Source organism: Apostichopus japonicus, chromosome 19 (assembly GCF_037975245.1).
Source record: "Apostichopus japonicus isolate 1M-3 chromosome 19, ASM3797524v1, whole genome shotgun sequence".
NCBI classification, from domain to species: Eukaryota; Metazoa; Echinodermata; class Holothuroidea; order Aspidochirotida; family Stichopodidae; genus Apostichopus; species Apostichopus japonicus.
Window position 1 is genome coordinate 21,887,263 of NC_092579.1, and position 24,790 is coordinate 21,912,052.

A 24,790-nucleotide genomic window follows, 5' to 3' on the forward strand; every position below is an offset into this window, starting at 1 on the left:
GCGCCTGTCTAACCATGTCACAATTTGTTACTATATGACCGAAAGTAGTTTTTACTTTTTTTTCGAAATGAATAGCTAGACCGACCGCATCCGTAATGAAATTTGGTTTGCATCTTGTGTATATGTGTAAGTACGTACAATCATATATATGATCCACATCGATATCGGTTCACTGGGTTTCCATTTGGCCTGTTTCCTACAAGATTTCTAACCGCAGGTGCGTAGCCAAGGGGGGGGGGGGGGGGACGAAGTGTGGAGACCGCCCTTCGAGCATATTTTTTTGGTATTTTCTATGATATCGAAGTTTTATAGTAGCCGTTATAAGAGGTTTTAATATTTGTACACCAATAATTTAACTGTCTGAATTTTCAAAAATTCCTTGACCAACATTCTTCACCATACTTCCCTCTACTCGTGCAATTTTGACCGGTCTGTTAGTGGTTGATGGGGGGTTTTCTATATTGGTTGTCCATAGATGAAATTTTGTGCAACATTATGGGTATGTTTTGAAGTGAATTTATTATTCAAATTCTGAACAAATAATGAGCTTAAAACCTTGAAAAGTGGGGCTGACGGGTATTGTGGGGCGTTACGTAGAATTACCTACAAAAGCAATGATCCACAGGAGATGCAATGAGGTCGAACATGATGTGTGACTGGTGACAATCTTGAAAAAAGGTTATGAATGGAAAAAAAAAACTATTGGGAAAAACTTGGTTCTCAGGCAAATATGTTCATCTGGTTGGTCATTTTCAAGCCCGAGAAGTGCCATTTCCGGTGATCTGGGGGGCTATCAAAACCAGAAATTTTCTTGTACGCTGCGCGCCAACCAATGGTGGCGCTCCGCTTTGATAGTAATTCGCCTGCATCCAAGCAAATGTCCCCCCCAATATTTGAAACAGATCGCCGCCCCTGCCAACAGCAGGTCGTTGGTTAGGTGCAGCCCAGTCAATTTTTCACTCCTTGTATCTGGCCCACTCATTCAAAATGGTTGCCCACCCCTGGGGTACAACATACTTGATCTTAGTAAACAGTGAAAAGCAGTGTGATGTGAAAAACAAACGCACAGAAATTCCAGAAGTGCTTTTGAGATTTGTCCCCTGAAACTGCTCACATGTCACATTGCTCCTGAAAGTTTGGGCTCCCTCCACTTACCCTATAGAGCCCTCCTCTGCCAAGTGTTGCTAGCGATCAGCTAGTAAGTTCACCCCTCCCCTTCGACAGGGGCTGATGCAGCTAGCCTCGACAGTAGAGAAATCTAATGTGAATACACGTTGATTTGGCTGAATCTTTGACATAAAACTTTGCAGTTAGTTGGACATTCACATATGGCTTTGCAGTAAGCAGTGAGTGTCATGTAGCGTTAAAATTGATTTAAATAGATTTTAAGAAGTTTGTAACACAAAAGTCAATTCCATTTCACCTTTTTACATCTCGAATGTAGTACAAAAAGAGAGTTTCATTGCTGTAACTGGGGGATTTGGTTTTCAAGTAAAAAATAGCATTCCTTTTCCACACACTGCGACTAGTTTTTGAGATGAACAAAAGCAAAAATTAACACTGAGAACAATAAAGAAACCAACAATTTCTGATGAAAGTTTGTAAATTATTAATTTTTCCACCTCTGCAATAATCCACTTGCTAATCCCTTTGAATATATGTAATGTATATACACGAACATAGTGGGTGAATTTTAAACCTAAGCATTTACCACCTAAGCCAACAATTCTAAAGAAACGCTAACAGTTAAGGTATATATATATATATATATATAGATGTATATATGTATATATATGCATGTAGTTCATCATGATTGGAGAAAGTATAACAATATAACACCTTGACAATATTAAACAAACATTTTTTTTGGTTATATTTGAAAATAAAAAAAAATCCTTCCATTTTTCTTCTTTGCTTTAATTTCTCCTCAAATCTTCAACTTCAAAAAAGAGTTTCATAGAAGAAATCATGATTAAAAGGAAAACAAGAAGAACGCAGAAAATTCAGGTGAAATGTTATTGGCATATGTGCACCACCTGATAACCCATAAAGGGATTGGTTGCTAACATAAGCCAAATTTATCAACAGAAATTTAATGTCAGTTAGGTATGGATAGCATTGCATCTTGAAAATTAGTCACAAATTATCTCTCATCTGTACAACTACTCCCTCCTCACCCCCTCCCTCCCCCCCCCAACACAATCCTAACCTCCACATACCTCTTCAAGTTATTATATTATCCATTTACCCCTTTTGTTTTTTAAAGAAGGCAAATGATTTTTTTTTTAGCATTTTCTCTTCAAGACTGTTTCAGTTGAGGTCACATAAAATGGTACAAAATGAGAAAAAAGAGAAAAGTTATGTCGATCGCACTTTGAAATTGGTGCAAAAAAGAAAAGTACATACCAACAAAATGTTGGTGACATTTCCTATAAACCCCAATTACAAAATGCTTTATTTCATTCACCTTCACTATGTCATATAAACGTGGATGTTAACTTCAGTTTTATGAAGCATAAAAGCCACATAGACTGATATACTGTAAGCACTTACACCAAAGAATAGAGGAATATGGATATATATCCACAATTATGCTGAAATTTTCTTGATACAATATTCATAGTAACTAAAAGCAATGCTTTGCGGACAGAATTCCTTGCTTTTTTTTCAAAACATCGAACTAAGCATCTCTCCTTTGTTTTCACAAAAAAAATTTGGTTTGTGTTTGAGCCGAGCAACTCTACTTGTAAAAGAAAAATCGTGAATAAGAAAGACACATATTCTAAAATACTTGAGTACTAAAAATTCCTGAAGCGTATGGCCAAAGCTAAACGGCTGCATAGTGAGGGCGCTACAACAGTCTCTCTCTAATCGGTATCCAAGTTTTATTGTGATTACTGAAATTATACATACGTCCGAAAGGAAAGAGCATTCAAAAGATGCTAATAATCAAGTTAGGTCAACGAAGAGACAGCTGGTATGGCAATCACACCAAAACATGGTTCAGCTTCTATAGGCTAACAGCCATTCCCCATGCATACATCTCACTTTTGTGACTAGTTCTATGCAGTTTGCTGCAAGGTTGCACTTTTGGAAGCCAGCGTTCTATAGGGCGTGGCTAATTAATACCCTGTTTCTTCTGCACACAATTGATATGTTGCAAAAAATATATATTTATTTTAATCAGTTAAGTCAGCAAGTCTTAGCCAACCCTTCTTTTAGCATGAATATTCAACACTGGTGCTATGAATATACATTAGTATTAACATATGTAAACAATGTTCTGCACTGACAAGATTACAGGCACAGGTGAGAGTCAATTTACGCTTATAGAATTTCCACATGGGTCAAATAAAATAGAAATTTCATTTGCTACTATTTGCACAAATTTCATGACTACACAAACACTTAAGGACCTGAGAATCTCAAAAACAGTTATCACAAAAATCATTGTTTAAAGGTATCTTTCCTTGGATCATGTTAAGTTGAAAATGTCCATATTTCTAGTTAGACACATTATTTAACCATTGGTACTTGAGTGAAAACAACTCAGCCAATAACTGTAAAGATTTCATATAAACCCCAATAATAGACTGGTCACTCTACTCCAGCTGAATCCAAAATCAATGTAATATATTAAAAAAAAATGTTTTGGTTCTACATATCTGATTTACCTGGCAGGGCTTGAAACAACTAAACAGCACTGAGAGAAAATTGCTGCAGAACTAAGTTGCTATGCAATGACCTCCAGCATATACTGGCATGTCAACCTTTCATGTCCCCTCCCCCCCCTCCTCCCCTTTTATTACTTGCAAAATTCCTTCCTTTAAATGTGGTTCTTGAAGTCTGAAATTTACTTTTCTCTCCCATCTTCTGATTCATAACAGATACTTTAAACCTGCTACAGTGTTGCCTTACCCATAATGCAACAGCTACCAAATTTGCAATTACAGAAAGACATCAAACTCAGTTTATTCAAAGTGTTTGGATTGTTACCGACTAAAGGACTTAAGAGAAGTTACATAACCCTATGAGATTACCACAAAAGCGACACGGCTCATGTCCGAGGTCTTCTCTGAGAAAATGCACAAGGGTATTAAACTGTATGAGCACTAATACAGTTTAGTGTTATCACTGATGAAAAAATTGGAAAGATAAGTACTGACTAGATAACAGTGCAGAGAATTTGCAGCCTTAAGACTAAGGAAAACACAAGCAGTCAGTCAACTGATAGTGTTATAATATACAAGCTTTGCCCAGTTTGTTTCTTTCAAAAGGTCACTGTAGATTAAACAAGTGTATTATCAAAATAAAACAAAATTAAACGTGCGCTGTGCACTGAGACGATGAATTTCCTGGTCTCTTTTTGAAGCAAATTAGCGTTACCTATGACTGGATAAAAACCTTACGCCACTATTATGTCCTTCCTAATGCTCATCTTAAAACAATTGGCTTGATACAAGACAATGTTAAGTTAATGGCCTTTAAGGCATTTATGATGCATTTCAGGAAACAGCCATATGATTTTGATTGCCACAGAAAAAACAAGAGAGTAAATTTCCAGGCATAAGTGGTACATAAGTAAAACTTACTCAGTTACACTTGTTGTGTTATCCATTGTTCTTTCAATTGATACACCCCCCCACCCCTCCCCTCTCTCTATTGTCAAGTCAGCAAAGCTCCCCCTCTGACTTGCTTGAATTTTGTAATAACATTTTAACTTGAATACTATTTCTGAAAAAAAAATGGAAGTTAAATGAAGGATGCTAACAACCTAACACTGCACAATTAGTCGGTTGATATTATATACCTTACGACCAGCCATCCAAACGGGTACAAAACTCAAATCTTCTTCAAAGATCACCTTGATCGGATCCACTGCCATAAGGCTACTTCCCAACACCGAAATCTGCAGCAGAACAGTGAACCCTTTTACCCCAAATCTGCAATTGAACTTATCAATTTCACATGTACATGCTCTATGTACAGCCTTCCGCCCCCCCCCACAACCCCCCCCCCTGGTCCCGATCTCCCCCGACATAAAAATTTGCAGCACTTATGAGTGACTTATCTTCGAAATAGAATTGGAAAACAAAATTTCTGACAAAACCAAAGGATTGTTGGGACAAGATTGAACCAGACTGAATTTAAAATTAAAAAGAAAACAGCCATTCTAAACAATGTTCTTAACCAATTTTCCCAAAAATGTACAATAAAAGATCAATAAACACCTCCCCGCCGCAACCACAGAATTTTTGTAAGGACCGAAGAAGAGAGTATACTGCACAAATAGGTTACTACATAACAGTGCTGTGTACCAAATTCATTCCGAGTCTCAAAACCTAAGAATAACACAGATTGGTTAAACATGATTGAGCATAAACTAGTCTGCCTTTTTGAAATTAATGGACACAGCTATACAGACATCATCACAAAAGTAGCTACCTTGTGTGGTCACACACTTCATATTAGTTGTGGTTGACTTGAAACTACAACACAATCTCCAACCCCCCACCTTTCCCCCCCCTCAAACTTTTAACCGACAGAAAACTCATTTAAAGTAATAGTTTTGATTTGATGTTTTGTTTAAAGCACAAGGAAAGTAAGCCTTTTTTGGATGACAAATCCAGATGAGGAAATGATGGAACGGAAGAGATTGCTAAAGAGTGTGTAAACAATTTGCCTTTTGTCCCCAAACAATCACATACATGAAAATATTCAATATGCTAACCTTACTTTCACAGAAGATGTTTATTGCACTCTAAAAATGCTAGGAAAACACACAAAAAAACTCCTTATCATCAAAAAGGCGTACTGATGATAATTTGCAGCAGTACATACAGGAGCAGATAACAAATGAGATTTTTGACAAGTTTTCCTTGACACTTGAGTTTTGGGAACAAGAAAACGAAGCTAGCTGAATGAAATCTCTTTTTAATTCGTGTTTGCTGTCAACAAACTTTTTGCAGTATCTTAACAATTGTGCTTCTTTCATTGCTATTCTTTGGGTGCTGATGCAACATATGTACGATAACAATACCACATAACTAATAAAGCCAATCTGACGGGGAAAAACGATGAAACATGTGAAGCATCATTGAAAGTAGATAATCATAAAAAAACATAGTGTAAAATGTGCACTGATGAAATTTGGAAACACTACCACAATGAAGGGAGAAAAGTCAAGAAAAGGAAGAAGAAAAAATAAAAATAAATATCATAGAAATTGTAAAACACTAATCTCAATCCATATTTTGAGAGTATTCTGTGTTCATAGCATTCTTCTTCATAATTGGTGAAGGAACAAAAAGAAACATCCCAAGTTTCCACTCCTACAGATAGAAGCAGATACCACTTAAGATGTGTAGGGAGGGAAGGGGTTCGGCGTCACCAACTCTTTCTCTCTCTCTCTCTCTCTCTTTTCAGCTGCATCCATTTTCTTTTTAAATCTAACCGCTCGTCTCTGGATTCAGAAGATAACACAAACTAGACAACACAAAATGGTTTTCACTGAAGCTTTGCCTGAGATGAAGCTACAGTAGTTTGAATTCCATTCAATTTTTTTGGGCTACAAATTCTGTTCATATCAATACACACTTCAATTCCATAAGCTTGACTCTTTAACAAAACATTAAACGTCAAGCCAGAAGTGACAATATTGTATGATACCTTCTTATGACAGAAGAAGAATCATCATCACTTTACTAATACCTCTGAGTGTAACAAGGCCAATAGACACTCTCTAGCTGGGCAGAGAATGTCAAGACCTCTATGTATCCAAAGCAGAGTGTTACGTACGTCAACTTCTGAATCTGATCCATTGAGACGGAGGAGCGGATGTCACTATTCAATTCGTAGCTCACCGTGATGGAGCACAAGGAATTCAGAACCGTAGGAAACGTCTGAGACCAGGGGGGGTTACTTTAGACGTGTAACTTTCTGTTAAATCTATACCGACGTCTGACAAGTGCGAGAGTGAAGAGTTCTTAATATCGGTAGTACAGATGACCCCAGCGTCACCTTCTCTGACGTTTCCCATTTTTGCATATGATGCCGTCATGACCATGTCACGACCAGTCTTCCTTGGTGACACGTTTTTGAACCTCCCAACCCTGAGACTTCATCCATCTATCTGCCTACTTTCACCTCTTGACCGGTACACCGACCGATGTATTGTTGTTTTTCGACCTGTAGTAGCCATCTGGCGTGGCCACATGATTCTGCATTGGTGAGGTAGCCATGGTCATAGGGGAACTACTGATTTTCTCCACAGAGGTTCCCATATTGGAAAAACTTGTAAGCACGTCTGGAAAGTTGGGTGGCGTCGCCGGTGTGTTGGCAGGCGCATTGATCTGGAAGGTTAAAGACAAAAAATATGAAGGAGGGAATGAATAAATAGAAAATCTCTATGTAACACAAACTGTTAAATAATGCTGCCACAACAATCAAGGTTGAAAAAGCATTGCAATGTACACACAGTACCACAACATATACCTACAGCCACTAACACAACAATAGGGCTATTCATGACAGCCAACTGGAGCGGAATTAATATGCGGTGGAACAGGAACCAGGATTATGCATAGCTGATTCCATGAACAGTGTGTTACATAGCATTGAAAATATTTTCCCCTCCACAACACACTTTTGAGTCCAACTTCGTTTTTTGAAATGAAACTACTCTGAACCCCTAAAACATAACAAAACAAATGTACAAGCGTTACCTGAGTAACATTGAGTGGTAACCCTGTGATCACGCTAAAGACAAACAGGATCTCCTTGTTAAAAGACCTTGTACGATACCAGAGCTAACGGGAAATTGCATGATAAGATATCTACAGTGCAAATAAACAGGACCCCAAAGTGACTGGTTAACAAACAACAAAATGAAACAAGACATTACTGTACCAACTATCCATATAGGACAACACAGTATAATACTGTATGCAATATGCATGCATAATTCCATTCGAGTGAATCATCTGCACAACAAAATATGCAGTTTTGATACAGTATGTGAAATACACTAGTGTGCATACAGTATAACTTGCACCACTACCATCACAAACTCTTCCTATAACATTTATCTTTTGAGCAAAATACTCAAAGTTGATGACATATAACCCAAACATAGGGTGTCATAACAATGGAAGTTTCTTTGTGAAAACAATGAACCAGAACAATGAAAGATTTCATCTGTACTCCCACCACATCCGACATGCTTTGGTCTCTTTTAGGAGAGACAAATTACAGGATTCCAGATTATGACTAGGATAACACTGTAAACGACAAGTAGATGAGTAATATTACTAGTTAGAGGGCACAACTTTCTGAAGAGTACATAGCATTGCCATGATTCATCAGGGGAACTTTACTGAGGTATCAACTTCCTACTCTTGCCTTTTCAAGTCACTATCCACAGAAGCCGGACTTATAAACTAACACTGTTTACTGTTTAGTATGTGTTGTTTGTTTGACTGACAAACCTCATAGTCTACAACATGTACAATAATTGGCACAAAGCCAAACCTTCCTATAAACCAAAAAAAAAAACAAAGCTTATAAAACAAAAAAAATCTTCTCTATGGTATGTTTGAATCTTCAATTTCTGATTTCATGCCCATGCAAACACAATGCAAACCCAAAAAACAAGATGATACAGACCTAAACTTGCATCTACATTAACATATGCAAAACTACTGTAGTTGAGCTACAGTATAATCTATTTAGTGTTAATCATTTTGGCAATTATCCAGCAACATTATAGAATGTTTACAATGTATTGCACAATATTGACTACTGTGTGTAAAAAACAAACTAAAAAAAAAAAAACAAGTGCTGCTGGCTGTCAATATTTGAAGCCTGTACAAACAAACATGGCCAGAGTAACCTGTACTTTGCCAACAGTGAATAGGTCACTGTAGTACAACACATGGTGAGAGGGAAGAAGGCAACTGTTATTCCCTGCGGTGATGACATTATTGCCGCAAGCATGTATGTATGTAGTAGATTGCCTGCAACCAAATGGAAACAATCAACTCTGGCAACACTGACTGTTTCACATAAATTAAACCATTTTCTGTGGAAGTCATTACAACATGTCTACTAAATGGATACTAGGAAACAGTTCTGGAAGCGTGTGTGTCGACTTCCTCAATGATTTAGGATTGGTATCACTGATTGCTTTGAAATATTTTGACTTGTTAGTATATTCCAGTCCAAATCTATGTCTACGTGTGTACAACAGCGTCTTCATTGTAGCAGTTCGACTAGTGGTTTAATATGACAGGGAGTTCAATAGTGCGTGATGTGGGTGCTTTTAAGGTCTCTATTTACATTCAGTAACTTTACGGTGGTTCCCTCGCAGCCTGAGAACCCTTATTATCCATCTTCCGTTGGTGGGTGTGCCACCCACAAGCATATATGACAGGAAAAACTTCACTGGTATAATATGCAAAACAGGACGACTTAGTAAGTAATGCGAAAACTTTGGGTATTTTTTTGTGTCTGGCGATAAAAAATTTGCACTTGCGGATGCAAAATACTGACAACTTTTTGAATTTACATTGTCAAGAAACTGATGAAATTTTTAAAATGACAAGTTATTGTAGCTACAGTATATTATGTTATAAAATAAAAAGAGATTTAATGTCTTAAAATCTTTAAAAAGTTTAACTTACAAAACTTCCGATATTATGAAACAAACAACCTTCGGCAAACAACGTTTCTAGACTGCCTTACAATGAATGGCGTGAACTATACTTACATTTTACTGCAACTGGTGTTTAACCCCTTCCCAAATACTACAGTATGGTACATGTGCTGCGAATTTACCAGGTACCTTACAAAACGACTAAGAGTTCATCCCCTGTCTAACACCTGTTTGTTAACAGTTTCTGGCACGTTTCCAGGGAACATTTTATGGATTTAACTGTTTTGGCTCCACTCTAGAATTAATTAGGTCAGTCAGTAAAGGATCTGTAAAGTTATGCGAAATATTATCCTAGACGTTCAAGAAAAATAGGTCAACTATCCCTGTAACATTTGGGTAAGTAAAACACACCTCAAGCCAACCGACGATTCAGCATTTGAACAAAAGTGTCTATTCCCCATGAAAACACGCAGCAGTCCATACCATACGGCATACACGCATAGCACGATATCAAGGCACCTAGCTACATGGCCATCTTTATGAAAGTAAACCATGAAATCACATGTTCTAGGCCACTTGGCATGATTAACGCAATGCTAAATATTGTTTCCATGTTCTTGTAGAAAACGTCAACTCCGCAAAACAGAATTAGTTGTGTTTTTGTAGTTACGTGAGATCCGAAACCGCCAAGGTGGTTAGGGTATTTGCTATACACCTACAGTAACTATGGTAGGATATTATATTTTCCGTATTTTGGGAAATTCTAGAAAATACTTTCTATTCCCCCGATTAACACCAGATGTGGTCTTACGGTATATTCATAAATGGGTGTACTAGAGCCTTGTTTAAATGACATAGGTTGCATTTAGCACGAAAGTGTTTTGCTTGATCTTCGTAAAATTTGAAGGGTGTACCACCTTACTTTTCGTACACAATTGTAAGTTTCAGAGTTTTCATTTACTATACGGTCAAGTGACTAAGTTGTGCATCGAGCATAAACTTATCGCGAATGCAAGAAAACGGTGCGGGGATTTCCAGCAGACAAATGTTTTCTTTGCGGGATTACTGAGTCAGTTGAAGAGAATCCCGCACCTTAGAGGGAACAATGAATTCATACGAGATTAGACGTTCACTTACTAACATACAATATAAAAAATATGTGGAATGGCAATATTGTTCAAAGCATTTCCCGCAAGGCTGATTATAAAAGTCAATATTACAGCAACCCTCCCGCGCTGGGCCGTGTGACACATATACCCAGAAGTGTGCCAAATAGCCATTGACATTGCTTGGGGCCATATATCATTACTCATTGGCATTGTGATTAAAATTGCGAGCAAGCTCTCTGAACATATTCATTTTGTTTCTGAAACTTTCTTTGTGAAATTTTACTTTTGTTGTTTACAGATGTACTCCTTTTTCGATTTTTTTTCTCCAGCCAAGCTGGACTTCCCGCTTGCATCGTGGATTTCCCACCAACCTGGGTTGGAAGGTACGCAAGGTTTTCCAGCCCTGGAGAAGGGGCTGACAAAACATCGCCAAACCTCCAGTCAATCTAATGGTGAAACAAGGCAATTATTCAGAAATTTTCTTTGCAGACATGTGATGTGCAACTTTCTTAGGGACACACACATGGTCGAACTAAGGACAAACTACTTTGGCATTTTCCACATTTACATAAATAAAGGAGCCATCAACAACCCAACCCTGCTTGATGAGGAACTTATTTCAGTTCTCCTTATTTGGGATCGATGGGAAGGAAAAGCAGCAAAAGATTGGGAATGTGATATCTGGTTTACAAACCACAGATCTGCATTTCCCACAAATTCAAAACATACAAGACAGTTTCCTCTTTCTCTGATACAAATGGTCGTTATCATACAGGAAAATATGATCGGTCAGCTGTACAATCAAAATCACTCCTCCAGTGCAGCTGAACTGAAAATCTCCCTAACTACCATATCATCTGGGGAGGGGGAGTGAATAGTTACAGAACTTGTGGAAACCGGGGCTACTTACAACCATTTTTATTCTATCACTGGTTTTGTACTCCTCTTGACCTACAGAACTATCATGCGGCAACTAGGTCACACATGACTTTATTTTGCTGTTAATTTTGCAAAGCAACAACTGTGAAACTCTACGCCCGAAATTGTTTCCAAGAGCCCTTGAGTTGGCCCCGCTATCTCAGTCTGTTTGGCAAGTTGTGAGGGCCATGGAGCTACTGGCTGTCACTTTTCACATACTTTACACATGTATGTAATTGTAATCCTCTTAAAGTGGTTGCCACACTTTAATTGCCCTCTTGACAACATTTAATTTCTTGTCAGGACACCCTGGAGTTCATCAAAGGGACAACAAGATATTAACAGTTAAAGCAGGTGCCGTACGATACTCTTCATGATGAATGACTATACTTTACTATACAGACAAATCTTAAGGGTATCAGAGGACCCACAAGCAAATCAAAGAACCCCTGGAAATACTTACTGCATGTCCCGCTGGTCTTCCATATTGACTATTTGGCAATGCTGCTTCTTGGAAAAATATACTTAATGCAGTCTGCAAAGAGAAAATGAAAGTAGAACTGATGCAACACCAAATTTGATAGCTTTGGCATTGGAAAGACTGCAAGAGTAGGTGCTCTGTGACACTGACAGAACCAGCTGTATGCTTTATTTTGGCTAATGGAATCAGCACTGTTATGAAGTGAGGATATATGACTAGATTTACACAATACTAGTCAGAGTGGTAGGCTATTGTTTTCAGACAATCCAGGGTCTGAATAATCCAAAGTTTTAAGGTACTGACACCATGTATTACCCCCTCCATCACAACAACTTTATAGAATGCCAACACAATACAAACCAAGTCAAGAAGAAATAAACAAATCCTAAAGACACAATAGAAAGATAGTTGCTGATAACATTTCCTGAAATTTCAGCTACCAAGAAAACAAACCAAGAATACAGCTTGATTTAAAAGCTCATTTAATTGAGCATGCAATATTACTGTCTACAGTAAGCTGATAGCTGGAGGCAAAAACAAAACACAGTTGAACACTTAATGTTTTCAGTGTCGTGAGTAAAATAGGAGCTGCAGAACCACTAGTGATCACACTTACCCTGTGTAACAATTTGCAATGTTTCAGTAGATAGGTAGGTGTCTTCTTGGCGGGCCCTGATTTTAGGCTGTGAGCATGATATTGTGTAATCACATTTCTTTCCTTTTAACCAACCTGCAATTCAGCCCCAAAATTCTGAGTAATTCAAATTTTTTTTTTTTTTGAGATGGAAAATGCCTTATTGAAAGTTACAAGACCAGCTAAGTATGAAAATGAAATGATCTAGTTTAGAGACTTTCATATACAAAAGCCCCTCTCCCAGCTGTGCTAGAAGTTATACTGGGATACAGGTTAATGATGAAAGTTAGAGGTTAGGTTCTACACTTGTGAGTTTGTATTGTGCTAATGGCACAGCAATTCCAACTATATTGCGCATGTTATTAGCACAAATTTGCAATCGGCTAGTAATGTGAAATATCTTGCTACTAAAATGTCTGTACATGACATTGAATCACTGTAATTTTCTTTGGTGTGAGTTTGAAGGGGTGGGGTGTGGGAGGGGGGTGGGGGAAGAAGAGATGCTTTTTCAATTTATGATAGATTCATTGCTTCTGGGGGTGGGTCATATGTAACTAACATTGACCACCAACACTGATTTAAGCCTAGCCAATAACATGGTATACGGTAACTTTGTAATGCTACAGTACAGTAAGTGGAAAAAAAGGTTCCTGCAAAGGTCCTGGGTAATGATGATTTCCTAGATTTTGCTCTGTGGTTTAGTTGTGTCCTTCAAATCTGTGACTTAATCATTACTTTGATATGATTCTGCCAGAATGAGGTTTATAAAGGTCTCACTCCAACACAGATGAAGCCAGGAAGTTTCCTTAACTACATGCATGCAATAAATTTTATGGAATAATTCCAGTAAATGGGTGTAATAATTCGTCAAAATACTTCATAATACAAGATTGATGCTTCCTTCCTTCAAGGTGCCAATTTCAGCCTTTTTCATTGAAGCTGCATAGTTGAAAACTGCGTTCGAAACATGACCACAAATTGACTTAAAAGCATGGCTGCTACATATGTACTATAACACAGTACGTGAAGTTAGGGAACGCGTAGTTGCGTAAACTGCCATACTTAGCTACACTCAATGTAAGGATAGGCTTAACCCGACTCAGAATGAAATCTTCTGAAAAACTCTTAACTTTGTCCTATACGCTTTGGTTAGACCTAATTTGCATGAGATTTATGTGGCTTTGCTGTAAACACCAAAATGTGGCCATTGAAAGTAACGGTAATGTTATGGAGAGGTGAATAATTGGTTGAATTGCTATTGCAACTTAGTCATTTAAACACGGGCGAGTACTCACACAACAAACCTACATATATACATACGCAGTGAGTTTACTGGGAGAGATACACCATAGGATACTATGATTACATACAAACATCGCCATGACACAGCGAACACGGAAAAGGGATTTAAAACAAACCTCAAATTGCCAATGAGCTTTCTGCAATAGTTGTCTTGCTTGATCCGGCACACATCCCGCTGCCATAACAAACTGGTTTATCATAACTTGCTGCTTCAAACTATCCATTTTTTGAGAAATCCTAGCGAAATCCACGTTGGATTTCTCCGTTTCTCTTGCACAACAACCCGGGCGAAAGAGCCTGTCTGTGACGGAAGATTGTTTAGGTCATTTGCATATGACGTCATTTTCAAAGTAATAACAAAGGACATGATTGGTTGGAAATCGCGCGCCATGAGTAATTGTCCAATAGATGGCTGCAAACCAACAAAAACTCGTGAATGTCATGGCCTTTATACCGTGGTTTATTTTGCAGCTTTGTTTGTAGGAACCCCTAATTTGCATGACAGCCAAAACATCAACATTGACTGAGGCTTTGCTGTACAACACTTGCCTGCACATGTGTAATGTCAGTACTGTTTAAGATTAACTCGATATATTTGGGCAGCATTCCAAAATACCGGGCGAGGTTTACCAGGAAAATGATTTGTAATAATTGGTCTGTTTCGCAACTGAGGTCAAAGTTAAATCTGTCTGCAGCTGTTAGTCATTCTACTTGATATATCTTTGTACTTTTTTTTTGGCAAATTACATGTCAACCATAGTAACTTAGCAAGAACAAATGTATCTACACGCAAGGGTGAATGAAGACTCACGGTGTAATTTAACAGAAATAAGAATTTGAACATTTTCAAGTACTACAAACTGTCGAATTGATAACATTCACACTTGATCATTTGAACAATGTCCGTAAACTGTTGAATTATTGCTTATACGAACCTATTTTACCACTTCACTACCGCAAAACTTGATAAGGTAGTCACACTTGCAACAAATGCTGAATCTGTGATTTGAGTACATTTTCAAGAAAAATTTCGTTGTTGTTTTTATTATTTTCGAAAGTTTGAACAAATTAACTTATCAACTTATCTTTTTGCAGAAAATTGCCAGCCGGATTTACGTGACAGTGTCAACAAATACGGCACTTTAACATCTCCATAGATTATACACAGACGACACGATGGGGGAACAATGTTTACAGCCTGTTACAGCAATTGAAAACAGATTGTCGCCCTCAATTCAACTGAGCGTTATCAGAGCCATAGTTCTTTGATATAGACATATGGCTCTACCCATTAGACATATAGCTGCTATAGGTATCTACTCTCCTTTAAATTGTCCTAACAACGATAATGAGGTATAAAATTCGATAAAATCAAGGAACCAGTTAATAGAAACACAGTGGCCATACTTCCATTTTGATAACTCGTTGCGTGAATTCAGATAAGAAATTAAAAAAAAACGAAAAGGTAACATTTACTTTCATTCGGATAAGAACTACATTGCGCAATAAGTTTTGTTGTTCGGCATACATATACATGGCCAGCGAAGCCGATACTGGATCTAATGCAATTGGCCATATAAGCTCCATCATGTATTGAAATCAGTAATTCACACCGGTACCTTATCAACATAATATTTCGTCTCATCATTGAATTGGTTTCCTCAAGAACAGTGAATGCAGTTAACGGTGTGTTCTATGTAAGTATGATGACATCACAAATAGTAACTGCTGAGTACAATCATCCAATCGAAATTAGGAATAAACTGCAATATTTAATTTATCAAGAGAGGAACAGACAATTGAAGTTTGATCAACGTGCTTCTTTTACAAGCTCTGTATGAAATTTGAAAAGTTCATTATCATCCCAAACGTACAATACTATGGGGATTTGGTTTGGACCGAACAAACGCCAACAATTACCAACAACTTTGAAGAGCAATCGACTTCATAAATCGCTTAATCCAGTACAATATTTTGTTTTTGTAAACCTTCTAATTTAATGGTTAGTGTTTCATCGTCAAATTTTGTGCCGATATTTGTTTTTTTCAAGTTTTGTGATGTAACTGAGCCGTTGCAGAAGTTAGGTGACATATTATATTTTGATGAGCCAGGTCTTTCCGTTATCACCGTAGCTAAATATGATACCACAGTATCACTATTTATCTTAAACAATTAGTTGTTATGAACACAAAGTCCATCTTTACAGATAGGAAGGTACTTAACGAATGCTTTCTCCGTCCCCATGCATTTACAAGAGGTGTATATACAATAGTAATACAGAGACAATTGCTAAAGAGAAAACGTTCCTGTTCAATCCCAAATGTGATGGTGAGTATAACATTGATCCATCGTAGATCTTTCTGTAGACATTGATGGCCCTAAACCGGGCCCCTCCCAATATTTAGGCTAAACCTTCTGCAGTAATTTGCTGACTACTTTGTTACAGTTCAGTCTCATTATACTTCAGTACGTAGCCCCATGTTTTTGCATGCTAAAATACTATATTTTTACATAAATGATTTTTCCAGGAGGACTTGAACGGGCACGTAAGGCTGACTGGGTACTGTCTTGATTCCTAGCTTAGAGGTTCAGTTTCAGTGACCATTGTTTGCCCCTTATGTTAGCATTTTGAAGGTCAATATACAGTGATGACCATTAAAGCATGATTTAGGATCATTTCCAATTACAGTTACACAGCATATACACATGAACAAAATTGATGTCACAATAGTTGTTGCTGTCTTTAAATATTTGTTTTTTTTACTTCAGAGCTCTTCTTTGGGAGAATAATAAAAGAGAAACTTTTTTTTGTGGTGGTACAGCAATTCTACAACATCTAGTAACATGCTGTGACATTTCAACAGTTATTTCATAAACTTTTCATTGAGTTTAGCAAATTTTCTGTCCTGGAATATTCAAACTGGTCAGGGGGAATCCTCAAATTTTGTTAGGATAGGGGGTGTCACTGGGGGTTTGAAGCCTGCTTAACATGTACCGTATAGTTTGTTTTGGAGGAAACCTCCCTCAGTCCCTGACCCTTCCCCTTGAATTCGATGGCAACATATATATTCATACACACTGTCCCTTGCTCCCCTCTCCACTTGGAAAAGTTTGGCCACGCCATTGACCATTTGGAAGAGGGAGTAACTTGCGTTTAATGACACTGCACCCTCGAGTACGTTCCATATTGTTAACAAGTTATGGTTGATCATGGGGATTTAATTATATTATTACGGCTGCGGAATAAACAGGCTCTTATATTCAGGATTTTCGGAACAGGGAACTGATACTTGGACAACTATTTTGTGCTGGGAGGGACAGTTTAATTTACAGCTTCATACTCAAACATTCTAAGAGTATTCCGTCCTGGCTCCTTCCTCCACAATATATAAGTGAAACGAATTTAAAGTTCTCATACGTAACTGCAACTTTCATATTCTAGTCGCATTAGTCAGGCTCATAGTGTGAAAAAAAGGTAATAACGGTTGTATGTTGGCCCGGAACTTGAATGCGTGTTACCAGCGTGAGCGGAATAGTTTATTTATGATCTTTGTATCTCATGTCAACAAGGCTACGATTGAAACATGCTGTATGAATAGTTTATGACCTTATGATTGTATAACTAGCGACGGGAGTATCATGTGGTTTACAAAAACACGTTATAGCTAGCGTTTGTTTATGTGGTGAGTACCTCACACTGAGAGAAGACACTACGGTCAGTATGAAATATTTTGAGGATTATAATAATATGCCTATAGTCTGATAGCTGGCAATAATATAGGTACAATAATGTTGAAATAGAAACTCATTTTCTAGCGTCGTCAATGGCCAAACATAGGATGCGCCCGTTGAAACTTACTTGCTCATTATATTTAATTGTACAGTATTATTAATGGGATGGCAGTTACAGTAGGCCTAACGTTAAGCTTTTGCTAGGCTATAACGTAGCCCATATCTTTAGACCTAACATTATGCCCAATCGAAAGATAAACAAATATTATAGCCTACAGGTAAGTATAGTAGTAGATTGAGAATCTTGTGCGCAATCCAATGAAACACTTAATATTATTTCAGAGTAACATATTAGTATGAATAATAAGTATAGAAGATTAATGATAAGAAGTAGCTTATATACTATTTGATGTTACTTACTACTTTGTCAAGTTTATATTTATCAATCTAAGCAAAACAAGACATGAAAATATCAAAGCTAGGCCTACTATAAATTCCTTTCTTACGGAATTGTGCATATTTGTTTAGCACAAAAGCAAAGCTTTGATAATAGCAGAATTACCAACTTATATCAGAGCTTTTCAGACTCGTTTCTATTCATATTCATCCAATCATTCTCCTCAGAATTAGCCTAACCTATAAACTATAGTAGCCTACATGGTTCTCTTGTCCGTTATACGCATTGCAAGAAAGCACTTGAACAGAATGACTTCTACATGGAAAGCACCAGTACTTTCTCCAAGGAAGGTCATCTTTGACACAGATGCAGGCGTTGATGATGCACATGCACTTCTGATACTCGATGGTGCCTCTCCCGACGACATCGAACTTCTTGGACTGACGTGTGTGGCCGGAAATGTGAAATTACCGCAAGCATTAAAAAATATGTCGCATATCTTGGAACACTGCTCGTTTCTACAGGTGAGTGATGATGATCGAACAGTCGAACTTTTCCGTTCAAATTTTCTTGCAGACATTTTAGTGATATGAATTAATTATTAGAATTAATGAATTGAAAGGGATCGAAATATGACATACTAGCTAACAGAGTACAAATTTGCTTCAATGCTCATCTTCATGCATGTTTCTGCTTTTGGGATTTGAAATTTTTTCGGAAAACAGAAATGGTTTACTTTATTTGCGACATTACTAGGTCTTTGATAATCATTATGTGGGTATAAACCCCTTAAAAGTATATTTGCTTTGAAATCAGGGATATATGAAGAGTGTATAAGAAAACAACAATATTGAGGGGGGGGGGGGGTCCAGTTACATAATTTTCCCTGGGGCATGAACCTGACTCTCCATATACCTCTGATCAGAATGAAACAGATTATGAACTGGGTGCAAAGCCTAGTTTAATTTGATATGAACAGAGGTTAAAATGTCAACAGTTTTACAATACTGTAGGGTAATAATTGTTTTTTTTTTATTGTGCAATACTGCTGTCAGGTATAGTCAGGCTCTTCCCTTTATCGGAATCAGCCTCAATCAAGCCTGAGGTGAGGCGTTGAGTCAACATTGTTTGACCTTTTTGTTTAGCATATTTAAGGTCAATATACTGTGATGACAATGAAAGCATGATTTGGATCATTTCCAAATTCTAGTTACACAACACTTTCAGTATTACACATGAACAAAAAATTGATGTGACAATAGTTGTTGCTGTCTTCAAATTTTATTTTTTTACTTCAGAGGTCTCCTAATGAGAGAATAATAAAAGAGTCCAGCAAAAGTCTACAACATCTAGTAACATGCTGTAACATTACCACAGTTCTTTCATAAACTTTTCATTGACTTTAGCAAACTTTCTGTCCTGGAATATTCAAACTGGTCAGGGGGAATCCTCAATTTTTGTTAGGTAAGGGTGAGGCCCTGAGATGTTTGAAGCCAGCTTACCATGTAGTTTGGTTTGGGGGCAACCCAAAAACTCAAGGTTATGCTAATAACTACTATTAAAGTTTTGTGTGAGATTAAAAGCGAAGGAGATAATGTACCCCCCCCCCCCCCTTGTCCACATATTCCCTTTGTTTGACACTATTGTGTAAAGGTCATCATCAGTAACGACCCCAGATTTAATCTGGATTTCTAGCATATTAGCGGGCAATCCTGATGAGCTTTAACATTTGATGTATCTCTAGCAGAGAAATCTATGTAGATGGGAGTTTGACCAGTTTATTGATTGAGTTTGAAATGCAGTTAAGGAAAAGTTTGAAAAAGAGAATAATCATTTATTTTTATTTTTAAAGGATGGCAGGGGGGGGAGGAGGGGGAAGGGTGTGATGGGATGGGGGCATTGGATGGGAAGGTACAGGGGGTAGCATTAAATTTCATAATGAATGAGGACCTTTAGTACAAATCGTTTGAGTTTATTCAACTTTTGCACATTCATTTAGCAGTGACAACTACATTTTTGTTAACTAGTTTCTACTGAGGAAAGAGAGACCGCTATAAGGTGAATTGATAACAAATTTCTCTTTTTTTCTTTTCCAAAAGACTGAAATTTTTGCAGGTGCAGAACGACCAATCATCTCCGAGATTCCACCCGGCTATGAAATTTATCATGGTGCAGATGGTTTGGGTAATACATGGTCAGAAAAGACAACATCTCAGGAAAAGTTAAACTTAACAAAACATGCGGTGCAGTTCCTCATTGATGCGGTGAAGGCCAACCCCGGCCAAATTTCAATCTGTGCGCTTGGCCCGCTGACTAATCTTGCCATGGCAGAGAGACTATGGCCTGCATTTTCATCCAACTTAGGAAAGGTTACCATCATGGGAGGTAACATTTATGGTAAGAAACTAGCAGGAGAAAACCTTAAAATTCCTTAGAAAAAGTAAAAGAGAGAGAAAAAAAATTAAGCATAAATTAATTGAGGGTCATAGATCCTCAATGAAGTGCAGTCTCTGTTTGGATTGTGTCTTTTTTCAATATCCAAATTACAAAGGTGTTCCATGAAAAGTACTTTAAATTTTTTTAGAAGACAAACCAGAGTGAAACTAGTAATTAGAATTTATTGTCATCTTAAAAAATAAAATCCCTATATATTGCATTTTTTTTCTTGCACTTGAGGTAGGGGAAACATTACAGCCGCTGCAGAATATAATTTCTATGCTGACCCAGAGGCAGCTCATATAGTAATGCAAGACTTCAAATGTGAGAAAGTGCTTGTTTCTTGGGAATTATCCGAAAACTATAACATACCTATGGTGAGTCGTTTTCCGTGTATTATGATTATTATGAAAGGCAGATCTATCAGAGTCTGTCACAGTGATGGTGATCGATATTTCTACCCATTAATTGGTTTTCATTAAATGAGTACTTACTAATAAAACTGTGATATATGTTTTCCATTAAAATCTTAGATAATCCATACTGGTCTGTCTTGCTCTCTTTCATCATAAATTTTAAAAAAATTTAAAAAAAAATTCCCATCTCTACTTTGCTTCTAAATTTACCTCCTAAGAATACCAGAATCATTGTACGGTCAGCTTGGGACAATTATGTCACTGGACCCGCTGCCTTGTAATATTTTCATATTTTCTTAATTATGTTTTAATGATGAGAATGCTGTTTTCTTTGTTCCATATATTTCTGGGCCCCTCCATAGTTTTCTGGGTCTTGTGTTGTAGGCCCCCTGACCTCCCCTCTGGTCGGACCGATAGTACAGTAATACTATCCATCCAACACCAACCTTTCATTTGCATGAAGCATCTGCTGTTATGCCACTCTCCTAATATTTCATGTAGCTTAAAATCCCATTTCTGATACCGTACTTAACAACTAACTGATGGTGTAGACGGTTCAGATTCAGTTGGAAAGAGCTCATGTAATGTAATTGTTAATGGATCTGCAATGTTAGGCAAGATGTATGGGCCTTCCTTTTTCATTTGTCGTTTTAAATCAATGTTTAAGGTTAAATCCCACTCTGGAGACGATTCGACACCACTAACTGATGTATGTATGTGTGTATGTACGTGTGTACGTATGTATGTTTGCGTGTATGTATGTATGTATTTTAGATCCTCCTGCAAGCAGGAACATGCGAAGAAGCCTCATTGGCTTATCAAAGTCGCAAGCTAACCAAAGTCAGTCTCTTAGATTCATATTTAATGTCTATTATTATGAATTGTCAACAACTTTGTAACTGGACGACATACATTAATCTTGGAGTGACTCAAACTGGGGACCTTATGATTGGAAGGCACCGGCGTTAACCACTGAGCTAACACTCATGACGGTGTACACAGTTCACAAACATTTGTTTCGCAGTGCATGACATGTTTAGTTATCATTGCTGTTGGGCAGTCATTACTACAATATGAAGCAAGTCTTGAATTCTCCTTTCTGTATTGTCTTTCTTTCTTCCACAGAAAACTCTTGAGGAGATGTTTGCTATCAAGAGTGCTAAAGCAAGACTTCTGTTGACTATAACTGAACATGCTCGAAAAACAGATATGGTAAGATGCTGAATGTTTATAACGACTAAGGTGCAGCTTACATTGACTTTTCCAGGTGTTTTTTTACGCATGATTTGTACCCTATTTCCCCAAAAATATTACCTTTTTGCAGAGTCATCGGGATGAAAGTTGGGGCTTTACCACTCTGTCCCCTTCTTTGAGTCCTTCCCACCATCTGCTCCCCCTCTCCAGTCAGAGCTACCTTTTGAATTGGGTTGTAACTCTGAGACATTCTGACCATGGCATGTAATACTTGCACTCACTCAGACAGAAAGATCAGTTCAGAAATTTAATGTATTGCCTTAATAACAAGTTAGTAACTGTTACATATAATTGTACATTCCACAAATATGACATAATATCCAATTGTTTTCAGCTGTGAACATTTGAAAGTTTCTGCCTAATTTTGTTGTGCTTTGAGCAAAAATTTGGAGGACTCAGGATTGTTTTCAGGAAGCTAAAAAGCTTTTCCCTTTGCATGCATGGTTCAAAATGATGACGACCACTTTAAAAAGGCAGTGTTGAAAAAAATCTCAAGTGACTTGAGACTCTTACCTTGAGACTCTTTCTTGAGACTCTTACACTCTTACCTTGCATAGCCTACATTTAACGAAGAAATATTTCCTATGGTATTTATTATTTAATTGTATCGTATTTCCTATAATTCTCACAGACGTACCTATCAGTGTGTGATCAACTGGCCGCAATTTGTCTTCTGCATCCAGAGGTAATCAAGAAGAAGTGCAAGTACCGATGCAAGGTGTCCCTCTATGGGGAGACTCGAGGAGCACTAATCATAGATAGGGGGGACCACTGGAAGGACTTCCCCTCTGACGCAGAGACAACAATTATAGAAGAATTGGACGATTCCAAGTTTCATGAAATCTATGTCAGAAGTCTACGCGAGAGCAGAGGAAAGTCAGTCGAGGAAACTTAACTATATAGCAGAGCATAGATATGGACCAATGGTAGGCTATGTGGCAAGGACTAGCAATTAGCATTCAAAGAACAACTGTAGTAGGAGCAAAGGGCCAACAAGAACCACAATCTCACACTATACATATGTTGAACACTGTGCAGTGGTAGGTTGCTCAGGCATTTGAACCTCATCTACTTTGAGGAATCCTCTGATCAAAACCCTGTATTTTAAGATTGTGTTGCCAATGGACTATCATTAGCATTGTAGGCCTATTTCTAGTCGTCTACGGAGAATACACATATCATTGTTAGTGGCAGGTAAATGTTTACTCTATGACATCTTTACATTAATGACATCTCCATGAAGAAAATAAGTCAAATTTATTCCATTATATCTCAAGTGTAATAAAATTTGAACAGAGATTGTGTGAACTAGTTATATATTATATTTAAGTTTTAATCAATGATTAATCAGACAGTAATTAACTTTTCTTCTTATTTTGTTTTAGCTATGCCATTAAACATGTTGTTCTTAGTTAAACAAAATTTTGTGAAAAGCAAATCAGGGGTATTAGTCCAAAATTGTGTGCTGAAAATTTATTATTTTTCTAATATAAGCATAAGTGCTTTAAATGTATTTGTTTCTAAAAGTTTTTTTATACCAATCATTTATGCCTATAGAAGAATACAAAACAAGTGGTGCATTTAGCAATTCGTGACCGAGAGGAAATCGGTGCAATTGACACCTCCAACTGGCAGCACCAGTTCCTAGGCGTTTACGGAGAATACACTTATCATTGTTAGTGGCAAGTGAATGTTTTCATTTTGGCAGTAAATTGGTACACAAAGCCACCCATGATCATATCTCTGTTTTTATGTCTAGAATATTTTTATGGCATGTGACTCTATCTGCTTGTACAGGGGGGGGGGTGTATCAACCATGCACACATTTGCAGGGTCACATACCTCTTTTGTGACATTTCCTGTTGTAATGTTTGTTCATCACTTATTTTTGTTTATGAAGTGTTAATTAAGCTGATGCACTATTGGCAAGGTACTGAAGCATGTATTTTTTTATTAAAAATTCAGAAATTATTTTCTTATCAGAATAACCTAAATAATTTTATACTATTATTATTCCAATTATTAGATGCAAACTATTCTCCATTCTGGTCCAATATATATTTGAAAAATATTTCAGAATGTTGTCTATGTTACTATGTATTTTTGTGGATGTTGTTACTTTCTCCATGTCATTGTTCGTGGCTTTAACAGTAGTTTTTTTTAAAGGGGAGGTGGGGTGGGATAGCCAGTATCCATTCTCCTTACTTTAATAGTCCTGTCTTCTGTTTTGAAACTTCACCCCAATATTACATAACCATTTTGACCGTGATTCTGTCAATAGATAGCAGGAAGTGGGAACACTTAAAATTAAATGTCATCCCTAATTACACTAGCAAATTAAACCTGATAACTCATGTTCATATTTCAACATGAACTTCTGAATCCTCTCTCACCCGAAACATTGTGCTCTCTCAGCACTCAGCAATGTTTGGGAGTAAATTTAGAAACTCAGAACAACC

General features: G+C 37.3%; 2 protein-coding genes across 4 annotated transcripts; one reads left to right on the forward strand and one right to left on the reverse strand.

The window, feature by feature from the left end:
• Positions 1–1,585: 1,585 nt before the first annotated feature.
• On the reverse strand, positions 1,586–14,409 carry LOC139960463 (UBA-like domain-containing protein 2). The gene is made up of 3 exons (XM_071958835.1): positions 14,213–14,409; positions 12,143–12,214; positions 1,586–7,352 (listed from the first exon to the last, which is right to left on the reverse strand). Exons 1-3 carry the CDS (start codon positions 14,318–14,320, stop codon positions 7,143–7,145), a joined length of 390 nt encoding a protein of 129 aa, XP_071814936.1. The 5' UTR covers positions 14,321–14,409; the 3' UTR covers positions 1,586–7,142.
• Positions 14,410–16,278: 1,869 nt separating this feature from the next.
• Positions 16,279–23,754, forward strand: LOC139960592 (uncharacterized). 3 transcript variants are annotated; one of them, XM_071959056.1, is made up of 6 exons: positions 16,279–16,424; positions 18,453–18,749; positions 20,325–20,622; positions 20,902–21,038; positions 22,203–22,289; positions 22,963–23,754. In XM_071959056.1, exons 2-6 carry the CDS (start codon positions 18,486–18,488, stop codon positions 23,224–23,226), a joined length of 1,050 nt encoding a protein of 349 aa, XP_071815157.1. In that variant the 5' UTR covers positions 16,279–16,424; positions 18,453–18,485; the 3' UTR covers positions 23,227–23,754. The 3 variants fall into 3 exon arrangements, with proteins under 3 accessions (XP_071815157.1, XP_071815158.1, XP_071815156.1); XM_071959057.1 differs by lacking the exon at positions 16,279–16,424 and adding an exon at positions 17,626–17,779; XM_071959055.1 differs by lacking the exon at positions 16,279–16,424 and adding an exon at positions 17,648–17,811.
• The last annotated feature ends 1,036 nt before the right edge of the window (positions 23,755–24,790 follow it).